Source organism: Myzus persicae, unplaced genomic scaffold, assembly GCF_001856785.1.
Source record: "Myzus persicae strain clone G006 unplaced genomic scaffold, MPER_G0061.0, whole genome shotgun sequence".
In the NCBI taxonomy this organism is placed as follows: Eukaryota; Metazoa; Arthropoda; class Insecta; order Hemiptera; family Aphididae; genus Myzus; species Myzus persicae.
Window position 1 is genome coordinate 50,248 of NW_019104323.1, and position 22,565 is coordinate 72,812.

At 31.8% G+C, this 22,565-nt stretch overlaps 2 protein-coding genes across 2 annotated transcripts; both read right to left on the reverse strand.

Annotated features, from left to right (window-relative positions):
• Positions 1-712: 712 nt before the first annotated feature.
• On the reverse strand, positions 713-11,631 carry LOC111041179 (protein amnionless). The gene is made up of 8 exons (XM_022325389.1): positions 11,381-11,631; positions 10,448-10,711; positions 7,754-7,953; positions 6,191-6,440; positions 5,535-5,765; positions 3,430-3,574; positions 1,608-1,776; positions 713-948 (listed from the first exon to the last, which is right to left on the reverse strand). Exons 1-8 carry the CDS (start codon positions 11,430-11,432, stop codon positions 850-852), a joined length of 1,410 nt encoding a protein of 469 aa, XP_022181081.1. The 5' UTR covers positions 11,433-11,631; the 3' UTR covers positions 713-849.
• A 3,230-nt stretch (positions 11,632-14,861) lies between these two features.
• On the reverse strand, positions 14,862-17,548 carry LOC111041178 (WAS/WASL-interacting protein family member 1-like). Its single transcript, XM_022325388.1, has one exon. The coding sequence runs from the start codon at positions 17,329-17,331 to the stop codon at positions 16,234-16,236; it is 1,098 nt and encodes a 365-aa protein (XP_022181080.1). The 5' UTR covers positions 17,332-17,548; the 3' UTR covers positions 14,862-16,233.
• Positions 17,549-22,565: the final 5,017 nt, after the last annotated feature.

Sequence of the window (22,565 nt, forward strand, 5' to 3'; positions counted from 1 at the left end):
GTAAAGCTGCAGACATTACCGCGTTGGCGAATTTGGTCGTAACCGCTTTATTATTTTCTACCACCTACTTTGGAGTTTCGACTTATCAAATTGTACTGCTAAGTGATGAAGCAATCCACTCGAATTTTCTTTGACGTGATCTTTACATTATTTCGCACAGAGATTTTGTTCTCTAATATAATAATAATAGTATATCAATTTCATTCTGGGTTTACATGAGTCAATCGTCGAAACATTACTTTCCTAAGCTCGCAGTGTCAACTTGGCTAAATAGATCCGTGCATTATTGTGATGTTGCTGTTGTTCTTGTAAAGCTGTCGTCGTAATTTATGGTTTTTCTATCCGTATATTAGAATACTTACGTCAAGTCCCTCGGGGTAATCACGTCTCTACGATATATAGCAATGAAAGTGTAATAAAATATTGAACCATTAGGCCACGGGCTATTCAGTTATAACAGGGTAACTTTGTCGACGGCAAAACAAATTAAAAACTGTATGTCCGGGGATCTGATAGATACACGTGCAAACGCATAATTGTTTCGATTTGAATAGAGCCCGCCGGTGTGTGTGATGTCTAGGAATTGTATTATACTTGCGATGGAAATAATAATCGTTTTCACACGATTTGAATAATATTAAAAGTCTTATTTGAATAACCGCGCGCGGCGCACTGCTGCAGCGACAATGGTCAAAACATAACAATAGTCCGATTCGTATTCCATTCGGGGGAATGAAATATATTGCAAACATTTATAGATATTAAAATAAAAATATTCTTACGATCTCCAGTTATACAAATAAATAAACCAATTAATATAAACGCTCATTTACGGGTTCATAATAATCATTAATTTTGTTCGCCAGTTTCTTTTAGTTCAACGTCCATAGCGTCACTCTGCATCGTCGAAACTGATAGATCCGAATACGAATGCATTTTCCTAAATGTCTGAAAACAAAATATTCATGGTTGGTAAGCAATATGTGTAATATAATATAATATTATGTATTTGTATTATAATATGATTATATGGTAAGCAATATATTACGTATGATTTAAACGTTCAATAGACGTTATGGTAAATAATTTTCTATTGTTCCGTGTGGAAGGGGGGGGGGAGGAAACCTGGATACCTTGAACTGTGAAACTTATTAGTTATTTGTATCACTGCAGCAGTCACCCACGAGCAGGACATAATTGGCGGGTGTATTCACTTTTGAGTTTAAAGTGGAACTATTTTTTACCAAAACATTTATATGCGAAAGGCTATATTATTATAAAACTAGTGTATGAGGCAGGCTACATCCCCAAAAATATCTTTTTTTGCTACTTTGTATACTAAATCATCGATTGATGACAAGTTGCAAACTTGCAGATGTTGTTGTATTTATAAAATAAAAAATAAAAAATAAATTAGTATTTATACTTATTGTACATTATAATTAATAATATACAATTTTTGTTACTGATTATTACTAATATAAGAGTGTTTTTTGCAATTATATATTTAATATAATATTGTTTTAAAAATGTTGTCCTCCCCCTAAAAAAAATCCTAGATCCACCATTGTAGTTCAGTATTTTACTATGTTATATAATGCTTTTACCTGTGAATTGTTCATACTCTCCACAGCTCCGTAAGTAGGGTTGTCGAACGAAGTTTTACGCTGCAATCGGACGTCTTCGTCGATTAGTTCCACAGCGTCATTGGTATCGTTTTTGAATTTGACGAACACAGCACCAGTGCTAGACCTGGAGCCAGACAATAGCGATTTCCTATCCAAGAAAAGGCGATTATTGTTTGTCATTACGGTGTGTAGTACAAATTGTACACATTATATTATTAACTAGGTATAATATTATACACATAATACAGCTGATTATTAGTAAAGCAGTCATTATCTTAGAAAACACAATTTTATTTATTATTTCAAGAATAATTACTCGTAATTATGTAGAAAAACGCGTAAGACAATATGTTATTATGAAATCAAAATCAAAACATTTTTCTTATTTCATAATATATAGGTTTACGCTAGAAATTCTTCTATAAATACACATTGCATGTGCACATACGCATAATGCATATACACGGTATACACTTTATAAACCATTAAGCCGGCGTTTCTCGACCTTTGTGATTTATATTTATTACCAATATTTACCAGATTTTTATAGCGACTCTGTGGCGCCGAACCGTTTCAAAGCGAGGGGGAAGTGTGTATAAATATGACACAAGTCAGTAAACACTCACAACCTACGCCCACTAGTCATCGTTTCCATCCGATAACACATCTCACAGAAACAGTATGCTTGCAGGTGTTATTTGACGATAAGACAAAATCATAACTTTTTTTATCGAAGATAAAAAAAAAATTTAATCGACATAGGTACCGCATGCAATCACGTATAGTACTATGGATAGGTAGGTACTAAAGTGTCACTAAAAACTGTCTGTTATAATATATCAGTGTATTATATACTGTGTGTTTCACGCCATTGACTCAAATTGTCTCTTTTCCACACATCCCGACGATGTAGGTTTCAAATCGACATGCTTATACGACTAAGACTTATCGATGCCAATCGTTTTTAAAGAGTAAAATATAGGAATCTATATATTATAACCGTAGACAGACATGCAATGCGCGTAGTAGGTAAATGATCATTGTTGTATGTGACTGCACAGTATAAACTTACTGTAGTAGAGAAACAAAAAAATAGATCGGATACCAACCATTTTTTATTAAGTTTATTGAGATCGGTCATCTCATACCAAAGATTTTTTCCTAATAAATCCAATTAACAATAATTATCACTGTTGATACTAATTCTTAAGACCGTATACTTTAAAATCGAATAAATGTGGAATAAACAAGAGTAAAATGTTGAAAAATGTAGATAATATATTTTCAAATTTCTTATATTATTTATTTAATATTATTATTTTATTTTTACTATTTTTACTTGTACGATAGATAGAAGATATAGGTATGTTTTTGTTGAAAGAACAATTGAGTATTCTCGCATAAGTTCAATAATTCTAAATAGTTTCCGATGCATTAAAAAAAAACATATAATTATATTTAGGTACTCGTATGTAGGTACATCACGACATCCGTATCCGGCAGGCACGTCATAAAGTCGTATCGATAAAACCCAATATGCTTAATTTTTTTTAGTGTCACAGTACATGACATTTGAAACTGAGGATTAAGTACGATTTAATAGCGATCCATACAAATTACAAAGGTATTCCAAAGTTCGAGAGACGCCGACCATAAACCTGATGTCCAAGAAGTATTTTAATAGGACTATTCATGTTATTCCGACAAACAGCTCGACCGTTTACGGGTTTTCATTGCTAGTTTGTCCATTAAAAATCATTAGTATTAAAACATAATATAATATAATATTACTGTGTTTTACCAGTCGTTGTTGTAGTATAACATAATTGCCAACATGCTACAAAATATGACGATGCATGTGGCTAGGGCTATTTGGCCGTATGTCATACCGTCCGCGTCGTAAGACAGTCCCGAGCTGAACATTTTCACGTCTGTCACGCCTCGGTCTGTAAAAAATAGTATAATATACGCCATCATCAGTGAGTAAACACGACAAACATCACTAAAGAGTTAGCTCAATCTTCCGGATCGTGGTTTTTTTTTGTAAAGCGATCGTTAGAAAAATAACACAGTAGGTACAGTATCTCTATTTACGCAATATTACGCAATGTACGTGTTACAAAGGTCACCTTTTAAGGTTATCTTGGTGGAAATCAACAGTTAAATTAGCTGGTTATTTAAACAGTTATCTATAAGAAATTATTGATGGCACAAGTCTTATAAAGAAATAAACATTTTTGTGAAATTCAATTTTTTTTTACTACTTTTTTATCTTTAATTTTTTATAAAATCTAACAAATATATTAAATATATACATATACTAAAATTGAGGAAAAAAAAGACTTTAGAACCAGTTAAAATTTTGTTTTTTGATATTTAATAGTATAGGTAGGTAATACCTAAAACTGTATTAAAAAAAATATATTACACACCTATATTAGGTAATAAAATGTTAAAAAATCTGTTATTATAAAATCATGATAGACCAATTTAAAATTGTAAGCTGAAAGCTCCACTAAATATCAAATTAGATTAATATACTAATCTAAAAACTATTATAATATCCGGTAGGTAGATAGGTACTAAGTAGATCTATTTTTACGGATTATCATACAGCGATTTGTATTACAACAAGAGTGATTTCGACAAATTATACAATCCTTTAATGTTTTTATTAACATATAATATTATACTATATATTACCCTCACAATATCAAAAACTTAACTTGGTGTTATTTGGTAATTTGTTACTTGATTTTAATAAAAATATTCAATTGTTTAAAAAAATAATAACTTTACTAAAAATTAAAAAAAAAACATTTTTATAGTGGCTAATGTCAAAGATACAATTTGAGTTTGGTATACTAAATGACATATATCAATGTGGTGCTTATTAAAATCGAAAAAATCAACTGTAAAAGCATTCGATTGTCCTTTAAAAGAGGGGCAAACAATTAGTAGTAAAATATGTGAGATGACGTAACACAATATAAAAATATATGACATATCTTTTATGGTGTAAAATACTTGATATTCAAGAGATGGTGGTATTTTAAATTTTAATAATCCTTTAGTTCCAATGTCATAGACAGTATTTTTAACGCCGGCGCCTGTGTTATTGACGTCATGTTGTAGATAATATTATACATGCAGATTGGGTCCACGGTTTTTAACCACTTTCGTCTTCCTATATCCCGCCTGCAGTTACATAAACTTCAAATGTGACATAACTGTATTCGAATAAACTCTACAGATAGTTCATAATTTAACTTTTGTATCAGAACTATTTAGAAAGCAAAGAGCGGAAAACCAACGATTTAATTTTTTTAATTTCAATTGTAGCCAAACCAAAAGAATACTATATGTCTATATTCATAATCATATTTTAATAATATCAACAATTAGAAAAAAGTTAATGATTACTGAGTGTTAATAAAATGAAACAAAATTTCAGACAAAAATAAATTACCCTAATCAAAATAATATCATAAAATTTACTTAGTAAAAATATTATAGGCTGACAGACCTTCTTCACTCACAATTGTTTTCGTATACAATGATTGTGGTATACTATTTTATATCATTGTATTTAAATTGAACACATCCATTACAGTAACTCCTCTAGATCATGTACAGCAGATTGACAAATTTTTTTCAAAGATTATTATTTTTTCTACTTTTATTATTATTATTATTATTATTATTACACAAAAAATATTAATTAATGAATTATGTCTGAATTTCTGATGATTGAATAGTTTGAAAGTTTGATTATGTTTTACTAAATAATTACAATATAGATTCTTGTACTAGAATCACGATATTTATCATGATTTTTTTAAATTGTGATGTATAATAGGTATATATATGGTATTAACAGAATAGCAATTATAAGTAAATACTTACAAGTAGTTAGCATCGAGTGTATGGTTTTAGCTATTTCATTTATTTCGTCCACATATTTTGTGCTACTCGCCATTACGATTTGTAATTTTCCGTTCAACAATTTACTCATGTAATAAGAAAGTTGATGTTTTTCAAGCGTTGGTTTTATTTTGGCCATGTCCTTTTTGAATTCTTTGCTGAATTGTTCACTAATAAAACTACTTGGGTTGTAATTAATTAAAAAATAAGCCCCTAGAATCAAACCACACGATAATGAACATAGTTTTTAAAGTTTTTTCGAACAACTATAATTGATTTATTAGTGATTACAAAACAACATTTTTGAAAAAATTAGGTACACTTTATATTTTATTGTTATTAAATGTTTGATTCTAAAACAAATATTTTTCTGAGCATTTAAAAAAATATTCGTATGTATAAAAATTGAATTGAGATTAGGTAAAAAAAATATTATTGTACAAGTTAATAACCTTTTAAGTGCTTATTACTTTTAAAATAATTGTTTTGTGTACTGCAAACCTTATAATATGTTAAGCAACATAAAATAATATATGTTAAGGTTAAATTAAATTCACAACTCGAACAGAATAAATGAATATAATATCACTACACAAAGGATAGGTAATAACAATATTATTGTTTTTTAAAAATCTCACCACAAGTCCAACAACAATGGCCAATCGGTTTCACTGGACTTATGCAGCCCAATTTACTATCGCACCGTTTTGAAGCCACTTTGCATACTTGGTCGAAAAGTTGTTGAGTGCCGCATTCACATCCTGTATTGTCTTCGCAGGACGTCGACGTCAGTGTAATGGATACATCGTTGTCGGTGGAAGAACTCTTCAGTTCCTGATCGCCGACGTCCGACAAAAGAAACTCGTTCAATTCGTTTTGATCGAACGTCTGTAATAATAATATTATATAAATAATATAAATATAATACGTGTAGTGTTTACCTATATTGTGAGTGTGTATAGATTCGTTGCTGTTAAAAATCAAAATTGTTTTAAAACAAATACGAAACGTATTATATCATTATTAAACTTATAGTATACATATATTGTACTTATCAATATTTATTATTGCGACGAATGCATAAATAAATAACATAATTACTATAAGTACTGTTCACTGCTTTTAGTGAGCCTGTACAACATTATAGTTTATTATAGGTACCCCGAAAAGATACGATATTCATTTTATTATTATATTTATTGCCAAGAATCCCGGGGGGTTACAATAACGTCATAGCTATACGCAGACATATCCGGTAAAATCTAGGTATTATGCATATTATATTATAATTATAATAAATTAGATCGTTACTTATAATTTATAAATTATTAACCAAATTATATGAGAAGCAAAAAATAATATAAATTTGGGTGTATCAATTCTATCTCTATTATAATTACCATAAATAACTAGTTATATGACAACCAAAAAGTATTCGCTGTTAAAACGTCTCAAATATTTTATAAAAGTCAGACTTTCTTTTAATAAAATCCTGCAGATATTGTACCATTACGTCTGAATTATTATTAAGTCAAAGTTTGTATTTTCGTGCAAGAAAATAATTTCTGTAGAGGATTATTCTTGAACTTAATGTGAAAAATATTCTGTTTGTTAGTACAATATAATATGCGTATAGTTGTGTGATATCAAATTTGAATTCAATTCAAAAAAATGAATGTTCAATGGTATTCTTTTATATGGCGTTTAGGCCTACTTGGAGGGGATCGATACGTCACATAATTTATGCTCCATATTACACAATTTTCTAAATCGTATAGGACTCAAAGTTATATTCAAAGACTTTGCAGGAATTCTAAGGCTTAAATGTATTTATCGATTCACAATAGCTACACCAAATTAATTTACACTGGATTTTATTTAATAAAATGTCAATGGAGTAAAAATAATATGACATTACGTGTATCAACTATCAATTATTCACACTTTGCGGTGAACTTTGAGAAAAATACTATAGGGTATTAGTTTTTAAATCTAAACTGATATTGGACACAAATAAAATCCTTATTTGGGAGATGGGCAAATAATTTTTAAAAGATTTTTCGTTTATCTTAATGGTGCTTTATCAATATACCTAATATCTTATTATCTATATACAATGCTGCAGTATCATACAAATAACGATAGCTATTTAAAAATATGTGCTTTTAAACGACGGTTAACTGCAGTGGACTTGAACTCACTTGGTTCCCGAACTTCATTGATCCAATTGTGATCGGAACGTCGGGCACAATGACCGAAAACGAATGACCGGGGTTGAACACAACCGTGTCGTGCACGCACGGTATCCGTTCCACGTGTGGCGTTGCTATGATAAAATTTTCAATCGACCAGTTGTCCGGATCCACCCATTCCATCGGGGCGTTTTGTTTAAAAGTCACATCTGAAAATGTAATAATATTACGAAGTGACCAGATAAAAATTCTGTACCCACGTAAAACTGCACAGATATTAATTTATAGGTCATCCGAAGGTGGATATCAAAAATGTTTTTGTTACCTTACCACCCCAGCAAGTGTTAGCAACCGGACGGCATAAAAATAAAAACATATATATACTGCAGATTATATAAAAATAAAAGTATTAAAAAATAAATACTAGGTAATAACTAAGCTAATTAATATTATTAATACCTCAATCAATATTTTATAAAATATCAGGTAAAAGAAACGATTTTTTGAAAATCGGGACATAAGCTATATACGTTTAGTGAAAGTCGGTGGATTTTACGGTTCCGATTTGATCACATTATTTAGCAGGACACCTGTTACTTGTTAGGAAATTGGAACTCTGGTCACATTCAACAATGACGATTATAATTTATAATATATTAAATATTTTTCAAGTATTATTGTTATCACATTCAAAACGGCGTAGTTAAAAAATGCAAATCCACTATTTTTTCTAACTAAATTGTAAATGGACATAATGGATCTTTATCGTTTTCTCTATAACGATGAATTCAATTTCAATTCTTTTTTTCATTATGTTATTATTATTATCATGTTATTATTATTATTTAGCATAAGGAATTAGTAAGTTCTGTCGATATTTTTATCACACAAAACTTCTAGTGCACATACCAAATATATTTCGCAAGATATTTATGCACATTTGAGGTTTTGAGAATATTTCATATTATTATTTAATGGTGTATATTTTTTTTTCAAATAATCTCGTTTAAACATATTGTTCGTAATTTAATAATTTATCGTTTTTTTTATATAGGCCATCTGGCAATCGTGATTGGCCTCGGGATTTTTGTTTATTTTTCGTGAATGTCGATTCTAATAATTATTTGATATGTTTTTCCGAAGACCAACCTTTTCTTATATTATTGCACTTGTAAATAGCGCTCATAGGTGCAAAAATGTATTTTGTTGATACTGCAGATTTTTATTTTTATATTATCTTTAAACACAAAATGCTGTGACGTTAAGATAATTATATTTTATCAAATAAATATGATAATAATACAATATCAGCAGCAGTCACTCATTTAATTTATCTTTGTTAGGATAATATTTACAGTTTTGAAATTTGAATTCCACGAACAAAACTATTATTTACATTTTGTTCCCACTATTTATAGTCTTTATCAGCTGGAGGACGTTTGGATTATTTTAGGTTGTATATTATTTTTTTGTTACAAAAGGATTGTTTTCTGTCAATTGTCATTAATCATCTATTTTAATGATAATATACATAACCGATAAACTTACTAGTTTAAACCAAACCACATATTAGTACACTACAATATTAATATCAAATAAAACGGCATGCATAAATAATTATCAATTATAAACTACGTTTTTGAATGTTGATTTTAAACTTCACGGTTAAAATAAATTATTACTAAAGCACAGTTCAAACTTTTATGCAATCAATTATTACTGTAATTTCCCACTGATTATGCACCGGGTATTCTCAACCTCCTTTTATCTTATAATAATGTATTTATCAAAATTCTGGTTTTTGGAATTTTTTAATAACTACACAGAAAGCTGAAAGGCTAAATTTTTAACTTTTCAAATAGTTAGACTTTTTCCCATTTAAGAAGTGTCCTGTCCCTAACGAAATACAATTTATTCGGTATTCGGTTGTTTTGTATCACCAATAATATGATATCTATATTTCAAGACAAAAAACTGTAATACATATAATATTATGTAAACGTAAAGGTCAATAGATTACCTATATTTAGTTCAAGAGTTGTGAAATAGATTTTTTTACTTAAATATTAAAATAATTTACTGATTAATTTAGGCATGCCGTTAATAGTGTAAACAATGATTTTAAATAAAAATAAACAAATCAATATGTATTCTTTTAATAACTTAGTTGACACAAACGAGTAATTATTTATGAAACTACTACTACAGCTATTAACTATTATGCGCAATAAAAAAATAGTTTAGCGCATACAAAATATTTATGCAGTTAAACGTAAAAATATTTAAAAATGACTATGAACGTGACCCAGGTACCAAAGCGTGGTAATAAAAAAAAGTAACCAACCTCTTCAGAACTGGGTTAAGTTCATATTTGCCTCCATTGTTATTACTTTGAACACTTCGAGTTGAATATATTAGTGTTTGTTAACTATTAATGTACAGCTCAACATTCTTAATGTTGACTGAAACTTCAAAGTACAAACGTCGGAAGCCGGAAGCGGTGGTGGTTAAGGAAATAAATTTAAATACAGATAAATTAAAAACGTTCACAGTAATAAATGAACGATTCATCATTTTGTCCAAGTTTGTTCTAGTAGGGGGGGGGGCTGTTCCACAATATACAAATACACAGGCACGGCAAAATCAAAAGTTTCAGTACCCCTGTACATAATATACCTAGGTATTATATGATTATAAACTCACTATGTCCCGTGCAACCACCCATCGCTTGGGACGACGAGGAGATGACCACTCGGGCGTTGGGCTCCAAGATCAGTTGGCCGTTGAAGGGCAACAGGACCTCACACACGTCAATGCCGGTGGCCGGCACCACCACCGGGACCAAGGTGTTCTCCTGGAACACGGCCACGTCTACGGACGACGGGACGTGTCCCGCGTCCCAGTTGCGCGGCGCCTCGAAGTCCACGTTGGGCGTCCACTGCTTGGCCACGGCGTCCACGACTCCGCCTGAAAACGATTCGTGCAGGGAAGTTTTTTAAGTGGCGCAAATATTACTATAAAATATATTTCATTTATTGTCGTCACGGACCGTCGTAAAGTGTCTCGCTCGGGTAAGATTTCCGGAAAAAAATACATTTCGGTCGGAAGTTGTTTAAAAGGTTTTTATATGATATTATTGTGCTCGGCAGCTGCAATCACCTGGTAACTATTTAGTCCAAAAGTGTCAACAGCGTTTGGACAACTTCATTTGAACGTTTCGTAAGTGCTGCAGATAGTGATGATTGCAGCCTGTCGACCAGCCATCGAGAATACTTTACGAAAATCCACCAACGAATGCACATTTTTTTACAAATAAAATCATACTCATATATACGATATTTATAGATGTACTATAATATGTAACTAGTAAATACGTTAAAATATGAATTTTGAATAGTTGTTTTTTTGCACATTTATAACGTTTTTGTTTGCATACTTTAGTTTTTCTATGAGCATATAATATTTGATAGATTTTGACTTTCATGTGACTTCCGACCCCAGTATGTATATCATTAACAATGAATTAATGCTGGGCATTTTATGGATTTCGAACTATAGACGAAATAATAATAATAATAATATTGACTTATGTGAGCCGATTTAAGTTTTACGGACCACTTGTGAACGGGAGCGAACCTGAAAACGACAGAAGAGCTGCGACTACGACGATCGCCGTCGATGACATCATATTATTATGGCTATTTTTGTTACGATCGCGACGACTGCAACAGAAGGGACTGCAACAATTGATCGGCTACAACGACGACATAATTTATTAAAAATATTAAAATATAATTCTATCGTTGTTATATTGTTTGAGAGCGGGTCGAGAATGTCATTGAACTAATATAGTGCCGCGGTCGGTTCAAACAAACATGCACTGAACGTCAAAGATCATTATGGTTTTTTAGCCTGGCCAGTTGTGGGTGTCGATCGCGCCCGAAGCAGTAAAAAACGAGATAATTCGCAATGCATAATATTATACATCACGCTTACAGAGCTCACACCACATCAGTATATACAGAGTGGTTCGCCATTCACCATTCGCCTCCATTATTTATTTTTATAATGTACATTCGTTCAAATTCTGATCATTAAGATGTTCAGATTATACCGCCATATTTTGAAGGACCTCATTTTCTAATACATGTTTTCCGCATACTAGCAGCAAGAGTCTCCTGGTGCGGGATAAACTTTTTATTTCAAATGAGAACCACTTTTTTTGCTGAAAATTGTTAGTCGGATAGTTTATTTGAACACGTCGACGAGTCTGAATAGGAATTCAAACTAATAGTTTTTTTTTTAACTATTATGTCTTGCGTATTTATAAAATCTATAGCCTTTGACAATGATTTTACACCAAATATAAAATACATGCAAGATTTAATGTACTAGGTACTTATCTTATTCATTATACTATACTATACTTATATTAACAAATGATTATACAATTCTAATTGATAAATATTAACTTCTGTCTGCTATATGGTCTATAATTTTCAAATAATCATAGTCCCCATCATATCTTCCAGGGTAACCTAATCAATATATTATCCTTCGTACACATAGTAAAATATAATATAGTATAAGTACCTATTTTTGATAATATGGTCCTTAAGTAGGAATACTTTCAATTTTAAAAATCACAATTTGAATCAACACAGAGAACATTTTGAATTCAAATAATTCAAATAGGGGTAAGCATATGTTTGACGAATCACGCTGTGTGCATGAATATCATTCTGTGTTAAAATAATGGAATATAAAATATAAAATAAAATATTATACTCCCAACAGTCCCAACAGCGGTCGGAGTATGTCGGCAAATGACAATGGTAGGAAAAATTGTATGATTGACGTTGAACACATGGCCAAACATAGTAGTATTTAAAAGATTAAAATACACTTGTATAATATAATAACATAATTCATAATATTATCCGATGAAATTTCTTCCCCTCGTTTTTCTTTCGATATTATTCAAAACGATGCACCTACCTACTACGTCATGCTGCACATCATGTCTTCTAAGCTCAGGCTCACATCAAAGCAGCGACAGTTACATCGGGAATAGAAAGTCTAGCTGGCCATTGCTGTGGGCATGTAGTTATAGGTCGTTGTGATTTTTTTTTCTGAATTAGTGTTTGCCGGGCCTAAGACGGTCATACAGATAAATAAAAAACTGCTAAGGGTTGACTACGCCACGCCATAAACATCAAACACAAAAACAACTACTGACGGTTCTATTATCAAATTTTTTTTAATGAAAAAACTGACTACTCGAAAATCGAAATCATTACAAAGACTTAATAAATTTAAATCAAAACTCTTTGCAAATACGATTTTACAAACCTTGTTAAATAATATTGATCTTGGATTTATCAAAATAAATAATAAATCCAAGTTTTTTAAGTATGCTCAGCTCTTAGAATAATCTTAAATCATCACATAACATTATTTAATTATACATTATGTTTTAAATATTTTATTTTTAATAAAGAGTTTTTTAATTACTGTTGGATGGCGTTGTTTTTAAAAATGCCGGTACTATTATACATGTATAATATTATAATTACCCTTCCGGATGATAAAATTAATTTTTTCACCTAATATTATTATAATTTTTTTTTATTAAATGTCATTGTTCCACACATATGCCATAGCAATTGCTTATAACGGTATTAAATACTGTAAGACCCACGTAATAAACAGATGTACGTAGTATAATAATTGTTTCAGTGATGTATTTATTTATTTTTTAATAACTTATATTATATATGATTATTGATTAACATACACTCGATTAATATACATAATAAAGGCAATAGAAGGCTTTACAAAAAAATTATAAATAATGTTTCTTTGATATAAAACAAAACTCGAGTTCAATGTGAATCGAATATTTTTATTATATAAATTTTATAATATTAAAATAAGTTTTATAATCAGGTTCAAATAATAAGTTTAACATACATTAAATGTATAAGGTTATAATATTGAACTTAAAAATATTATAAATTAATTGAACTTATAACGCGAGGGAGGGGAGGATACTTGAAACATGTTGGTTAATCGATAAATCATAAAATAGCATTATGTGTAACTCTGCGGGTGAATAAAATAAGTACAACGTTTTTGAAGTGTATAGTATGCCATTCACATAATATTAATGAAAATAATAAAAACTAATAACAACGCTGTACGGATAAAATAATTAAAATACATACAGGCTTTATAATAAAGTGGTTTCCGCTTTTTTTATACAATTTTTAAAACAATAAATATTATATTTTTGCTTGAATGTCAAAATTAATACATAAATATGAGTATATTAATTTCGTTGATTTTTACACAATCGACATTCAATAATATTACGAATTACGATCTACTTTTTACATTATAAATAGGTGAATGATTTCAATTATAAAATTAATAATATAACCATATAGTGGTGAATACTTCAAATTATAACAAATTCACGCTAAATGTAGATATAATACTATTATTATGCATAATATATACAGTTTCAAAGAGTGTAATATAGGTATTGCTTTTTGGTAACTATTCTAAGGCATATGTATACCAATACCTATAAACTATATTAATTATTGTAATAATAATTTTTTAAAGCGACTTATAACTTACTTAACTCATACATCGTTCAATAAATAAAAAAAATAAGTTAACTTTATTATAATAATGATTATACTGATTAACATAATATTACAATAAATCAGTAACACATTGTTAATCATACCTTTAAAAAGTACAATCAACTTGTATAATGTTACTTTCTTTTAATCTTTGGTAAATATCTATGCGCTAGACAAAATTACTTATTGTTTAATAAATATTATACTACAATACTTATACTATAATTATTATTTGTATTCATTAGTTTTGGTAATAAATAATAAGTAAAACACTTAATCGACTATAACAAAACAATAAATTATTAGGGAGTATTATAATATTATGTAGTTCCTCAATATGATATTATACGTGTCACCCGAAAATCGTCTTAGTTCCGATATTATAAAAAAAATGTTCGAACTGACCTTAAGCAATTACGATATTTACGGTTTAAACTTAAAATATACAAATAAATAATGCATCAGAAATGACCATGTTGATTACCGGGATTCAAAATTAGGTATATTTTAAGCACAATCACATATATTTCGAAAACTATACCTCCTACCGCTACTAGACCGTATAATATTGTGTCCATCGGATAATTTAAAATCGACGACCTCATTTTTGATTTTTGAGTAAGTATCCAGTTTTATACAAGTGTATATTATAGTCAAATAAGTACTTGATTACAGTTTTACATCTGTATAGTAATTCGTATCTAATGCATGGGTAATTTTGAAATCCTTTAACCACGATTTGTCGTTTTGGCTAAGTGAACTAGTGAACCGTTGTACAGTCATACTAGGTCGGATGAGATTTGATTTACGATTATTTTAGTATGGTTTTGTCTACCTACGCATTAAATCGTTCGCAGTGTAGCGAAATCAAAATATGTCATATTATTATATATTATATTATAAGTATAGGTAGTACGTATAGCTATACGATTTTCAAGCAATGTTGTCGGAATGTCGTCTTACTACTACGCATCGAAACAACACCGAAATAATTGTCTACAGATTTGCAAGTGGACTATTTTGAAAATAATGTATCTGAATGTTATACGTATATATACAGGGCGATTCACCAACCATGCCCACACGCTGTCTTATCCTTTAATCGATTAGGGACGTAGGAATAATTGAAGTTTTGATTTATGGAGGAATAAAATAACTTTGTTTTTTTTTAAAATAAGGTCTTTTCTTTTTGTACGGTTGAATAATAGCAGACTTATCTGAACATTTTGGCTTATTGAAAACGAAATTAGAACGTCGGGTTTCAAAAATGTGTTAAACTATTAACTTTATGAACCCAGGACAATATATATAATAATGTGCACAAAAGTCTCTTTCGTTTTTAATACATTTTATGATTAAAATTGATTAATAAATAGATCTTATAATTAATCTGTGAAAACTGTTCTTAGACATTACATTTTTTTTTTAATTTTCAGTACTTATCTTATAATGTAAAATAATTTTGTGTAATATTATTGTTTGACAATTTATTATAATAAAGTATAATAATTAATAACCATAGGAAATCACTACTTCGAATTTAATTTGCGTCTCGCCAAAATGTTACTCATTAGGTACTTCACTGATAAATGGGGACTAGAGCTTATCGCTAAAAGACGGCACCCTTTGACTATACATTAAAGAAATCAAAATATTTCGGAAACGTAAAAAATCGGAACTATTCGAAAGAAGGACGACATTAGGAGAAACACAATTGGTGAACACGAAGGTGTTATAAAAATACTTCGCATCATGTTCCCATATTACGACCGTGGGGATTTTCCGAAGCCTTTTCCAGGAGCCAATCTGCAAAAAGTGTGGGAAAACTCGACCTTTTTATCGGCGAGAACCGTGGTAGTGGTCGCGTTTCCTTCGGCTCGGTTCGTCGGGGGCTTGGTTACCGATGTGGTTGTGGTCCTGCATAACGGGGGCTGCGGTAAGATCGTCCAACTTGCTGGCTAGTCCGTAAGTCTTGACCTTTGAGTGACCTTGTATGATGAGGTACATGGGCCGGCCGGTGACCGGTGACTGCCTGTAATGCGAGAATAGAGGGTCCGTCACGGCCACGGGTGACGTGGTTCGGGCGGCCGTCGAAGTGGCCGGTGGCGTCGTAGTGATGGTTGGCGGTGACGGCGGCGGGGGTGGAGGTGGAGTCGTCGTCGTCGTCGTCGTCATCATTGTCGTCATCCAGACGGCACCGGTAACAGGGGTGCCTGTCGTCGTGACCGTCGTCCGGTCAACTTCGTCGTCCAACAGAGCCTTGACGATCGACGAGTGATTGGGTGACGGCGGGACTAGACGCGTCGGCGCCCGGACCATGGTCGGCGGGGGTTGTTTGCTCTCGGCCACAGCGTTGCCGGGTACGTCCGGGGACGACGACGATGACGACAACGACTGTCGCTGACCATCGACCGCGGCCGACCACTGCTGGTACGGCGGCGGCGTTAGCATAGGCAGCGGGGTCCTAGGCACGGGCGCGGCCGGGTGCATCGAGTAGTGGTAGCCGGCCGCGGACACTGCCTGCAGCGTCTGCAAGTGGTGATGCATTTGTTGCTGCTGCTGCGGATGGTGGTGACTGTGAGGGTGATGATGGTGAGGCTGCAGTATACTGTTGTTGGGCGGCGGCCGCTTTATTGCTGCGTAAGCCACGGCCTGCACCGGTTCCCTTTTCGAGAAGTCCGTCAGGAAGAACCGTCGGTTGTAACCGCCGTGAATAGCCTGTGACGGCGGCGTGGTCGGCGTTGCTGTGGCCGCGGAAGAGTAATAGTGAGCACGGTTGGTGGCCGCCGGCGGAGATTTCCAATAGTGCACCCTGTCCAGCACCGGTGGCAGGTAGTCGAACGTCGGATCGTTTTTCAGTGGGTCGCCACGGCCCAACGGCGTCCACTCTTCGAAGTCCATCCTTGGCGAGATCACGTTCCGGCCGTCCGTCATCGTTGTTCCGGCGGAAGCTGCTGCAACAGAGCCAACGTAATTATAATTATTATATCATCAAATTAAATAATTAACATTACAATCGCTGTAACGAAATCGATTGTTTCTGCCGTGACGACGTACGACGTAGCGCATCGTCGAGACCATTGTAATATTATTGTTTTTTGTTCTTTACACCCACACGAAACACATTAATAGTTTAATGCCAGGTGACAGTATCAAAAATGTGATCAATATACGATTGTTGGATAAAGTTTGATGGACCAATTTATTGTCGTGACCCATTAAATCATGTTTTAGGAATCGTTAACTAATACTATTGATTGATTAAATGCTTAGGTATAGCTATTGCCCAAGTAACCCATCGCGGACATAAGTATTATTGTTTAAGTCGCATAATATATTATAAAGTACCTTATATAAACACCGAGGTTCCGCTTACAAGAAGTCAGTGATCAAAATTTTACTTAGCCAATTTAAACTTAAGAAAAGTCGTAGACTATAGTTTTGTGTAGGGTACCTCACTTTTTAATTATTTTAATGTAAGCACGTTGTTGTATATCAGAGTGGTATTGGTTTTGGACATCAAAATATTTTTTTATTGGTTTACTATTCCGTACATTGATTTTTGATTTATGTAATAATATTTAACTGGTGTATCAGTATATATGTACAACAGTGTGATGACGACTAACCAGATATTATACAATTTAACGGAATGTAATCAATGATATAATAAAATCAATCAAGATTATATCATTTATAAATTCATAAATTAATTACCAGTTAACTGCATCATTAACTATTTTTTTTTTTGGTTAAATTTAACTTGACTATTCTAACAGTCTATACTATTTTGACAGTTACTCAAAAGTAATGCTACGTAATATAAGTCGAGTATTATAAATCTAAGAGTAATTTATTGTCGTGACTAAAAAAATGTGCCTAATTGTAATTTTTTTTTATTTTTATTTACCCAACACTAATTATATTATTAAACACCGATTAGAATAATGCATATTTAATATTATAATAGCTTATTAATCGTATTAATAAATCTGTAAAAGTTCTTTTATTAAATTTATTTTATTTAATAATATAAAATAATTCCTATCTTATGCTGGCGACGCGCGACGCTTAAAATCGATTTGAGTAGGTATGGGTAATGGGTATAGCGTAATGTACTTAATTTAATATTATATGAACAAGACCCAAAAGCCAAAACCAAAGCTATATTTACTATATTCATAATTAGAATCACCTCATGGAAAGAAGGGATAATTTTATTATATAACTGATATATTTTGATATTTAATACTTAAAATATATTTTTTTTTATCATAAAATTGTTTAACTTGAAATATATATATTTTCAGCACCATGGCGTAAAACTGTAAAAGAATATGGTTGTTAATAAACATTCATCACTAGCGAATAGCAAGGTAATTTTATAAGTCCCGAGCTTAACTCTACATTTTATATTATATTCTAGGTTAAAATTAATACTTAAAAAAAAATGTAATCAGGTTGGCGTAATCTTTTTTCCAGAAACACAGAATTTTTATCCGAAATATAATATTATGGTACCGGTGCCTTGATAAAACATTTTTATGAAATTGTATTCACGTTTATTTTCATTCGTCGTTGGGCCCACGATTTTCGACACGGGTGTGGCTATATTAAAATAAGCTGATCAACTTTTTCGTTTTTTTGAGTTGGTAATGCACTACTTGCCCGAATGTGGGCTCCAGAAAGGATAGTATAATTATACTCCAAAAGTTCAGATTTTAATTTTTAACCCAATACTGCAGAGGAGACTGCTGCTGCAGCGTTATTTTAAAGGTTCATGTTTAATAAATTGTAAACTATTCGATATTAAAATACACACCGCCAAGATACCATTCAATAATAATTGCAGTCTGTTTATAATGGTATCAATACTATTTCTAGTACAACTATGTTTAGTGTAATTACAAGCTAATGATATTATATTAATAATTTTTATTCAAAACGTGTAAACGGTATAAGCTGTAAATCTGTTGTATACTTAAATTGTACAACGACCCGTGTAATCATTTATCACACAATTATATTATGACGCGTAGTATATCAGGTAAAATGTAGGGCAAGTCCCTAATGCTGAGGCCTGTTGTGCCTGTTGTTCATAGGTAATGTAAAATTTGACGGTTGAGCTTTAGTCAAACATTTGAGAAATGCATCGCGACTGCAGTGGTGGACTGGGTCTGCGTCTGAATGAGTGATTCCAGTACGTTTGCCGGCAAACATCATTTAAAAAAAAATTAAAGTTTATATTCTACATAATAAGTAGCACAGAGGGTGTTTTAATTTTTAGATAATTTACCATACATGACGCATATCATAGAATCGAAAATAGGAAGGTTACACGTGGCAGGAAACACCTCGGATTGATTTTTAAAATAATTATAGGAGGAAAATCAATTTTTTAAATTACATTTCTGGAGGTTGAAATGATATACACGATGTACTGGTGTATTATAATAAACTGCAATAGGTAAGTGGTAACCAATGAGTAACTAAGACTATGCCTAGGTTTGGAGTGTATTAGTATTATGACAGACGCGCAGTCGTTTTGAATAATAGCTAAACGTTCATTTTTATGAATTATGACTGCAGTCCGATAACGAGTTGGAAGTGTATAACTAACAATAATTAATATTGTTCTATCCATGCTTTAGATTTGATTTTTAATAAATGATGTACGAAACAACGCAAATGTACGTATGAGATTTCAGCATTTTCCGATTTTTAAGGAAACTAAGACATTTTCTGGCTTATGAGGTAGTCACATCCAACATTGACGCGACTTTGACAGTTACAAAATAATATAAATTGAGTTTAACACCGAGGAAGTTGAAATTGTGATTTTCCAGGGCCGTTCTATTTCCCCGGCGACCGTCTAAATAATAATTCCGATACCTCGGATGTATTACGTCGATGTCTATAAATACATTTTTTTTTAAGAAGAAAAGTTTGTTTTCTAAATTAACCAACTGCTGCAGTCTCGTATATATGATAAATAGTTTTACCGCAGTGGCTATACTATATATAGGTACATCATGTGACGGAGAGACGACGAAAATACGATTTTTTTTTTCCATCTACACGCCCATTTTGAGTCGCATATATGACGTATACCGTATTATATATTATTATATGTTACATGGCTTACGTTTACGATTTTCTATATATGTACTCGTGTGTGTATGCGTGCGAACGTTTTCGGTCAAGTTGTAACCTATATATATTATCGGCATCATGGTGCGTGTATATACATAGGTACTGTAAATACTATACACACACTGCAGGTATATACATAGGTACTGTATATACTATATACACACACAGCAGGTATATACATATAGATTCCGTATATATATATGTGTGTGTGTGTGTATGATGTACTATTGGGACTAGTTTCCCGTCGTTTCCGCCGGCTCGCCACAAATTAGTGATCCCGCCGTACGCCCATTAGGTGGTCCGCAATCGCTGCCGCCAAAAACATAAAAAAAAAAAAAACCCGATCGTGCCTCGGGGGCCGCAACCGCGCTATACCTCTATATACGCGAACCTGGTATATATTATACCACTTATACCTGCAGCCGCCGTCTCTCGGTCATCATAATACGCCGCGCGTATAGTGCACGCGGGTAAAAAAAAAAAAATAATAATAATAATAATAATAATAAACGTACTTCTTTTGACCGATCGCAAACCGATTCGCTTTTAATATCATTATAAGTCGTATAATAAGTCGTAGGTAGGTAGGGCTCGTATTGTGTCCGATATAAGTGCACGTGCCGCGAGTGTGTGTGCGTGTGTGTGTTTGTGTGTGTGGCGCGTATTGTTTGTAGTATACTCGTTTTTTACAGTTTGCACATTGACGAGAAACACAGGAAAGACGATTATTATTATTATTACTATTTTTTTTTTTTTTACCATCTGTGGCAGCTGTATGCGCCTCGAGGCGAATCATTTTCGGTTATGCCCGACTCTATAATATATTTAATAATAATAATATGTGCGCGTTACGAACGACTCCCACATAATCGCGTGGCCCCAGCATCGATGATTCGACAGTCTGCAGATATAATACACCTATGGGTTTTTCTTTTTTTCGTCTAGCTGATCCTTTCAGCGCCGCTCACTAAACAATCCATACGAATAGATGGGTTTTTTTTTTGTTTTTAACCCAATAATTCATTAATACCGATAAGTCTCCGTAGCATGTACTATAAACTAGTATTTCGTATGGGTAACTACTGCCGTTCGACCTAATACAAATCGAATTGGATAGTCAAAATCTCCGCAGAGTACCTATTATAGGTATACCTACCTCCTAGCTATACTAATTATCGAGAATGAAAACATTTCGGGATTAATTATTATGATGGGCTTTATATGTGCGGTTACACTGTCTTATAATTATTGGTTTGGTAAATATGTCAGTTATTTACGAGTTACAAATAATTATACACTCGAAATATGCATGAAATATATATAACATATAACTAATATAAATAATAATATATATTATGAAAAAATTAAATATAAAAAGCATATTAAATAGAGAGTTTGTTAATTTGTATTTCCTTATTACTTTTACTAATAAACAAATACACTGTTATTGTCTCAGCATTTTAAAACCATTCAACACGAGTTCATGACCAATATAAATATGGTACTCGAATGATTTAGAGATACTTAAAATACAATGAAGTTTATAGATATATTTGAATAGAGTTACAACTTACAACTTACAACTAATCGTATTTAAACTCGAACGTCAATTAATAATATTAAGATTTAAAATGATTGATGTTCAATTTAACATTCAAACGAAAAAATATTATTTTAAATATATGATATTTTGTTTCAATAAAAAAAACATATTTTAATGATTTTATTTAAATTAAAAATGTTGTGAGCGAAGGAGCGTTTCCTAAGTTAAATACACACAGTTAGAATAACATAGTATTAACATGAATACAAATTTCAAGATAAAATACATAATACAATAACATCTATCAACTTTTCAAATTATCAATATATATGTACAATACTAACTGCCACTATTGAATATTAATATCATGAAATCAATACATTTAACTGGAATTTAAACAATAGCTTCATCACAAAAACAGTACAAAACAATAAATACATATAATAAAAGATAAATCAAATGTATATGCAAT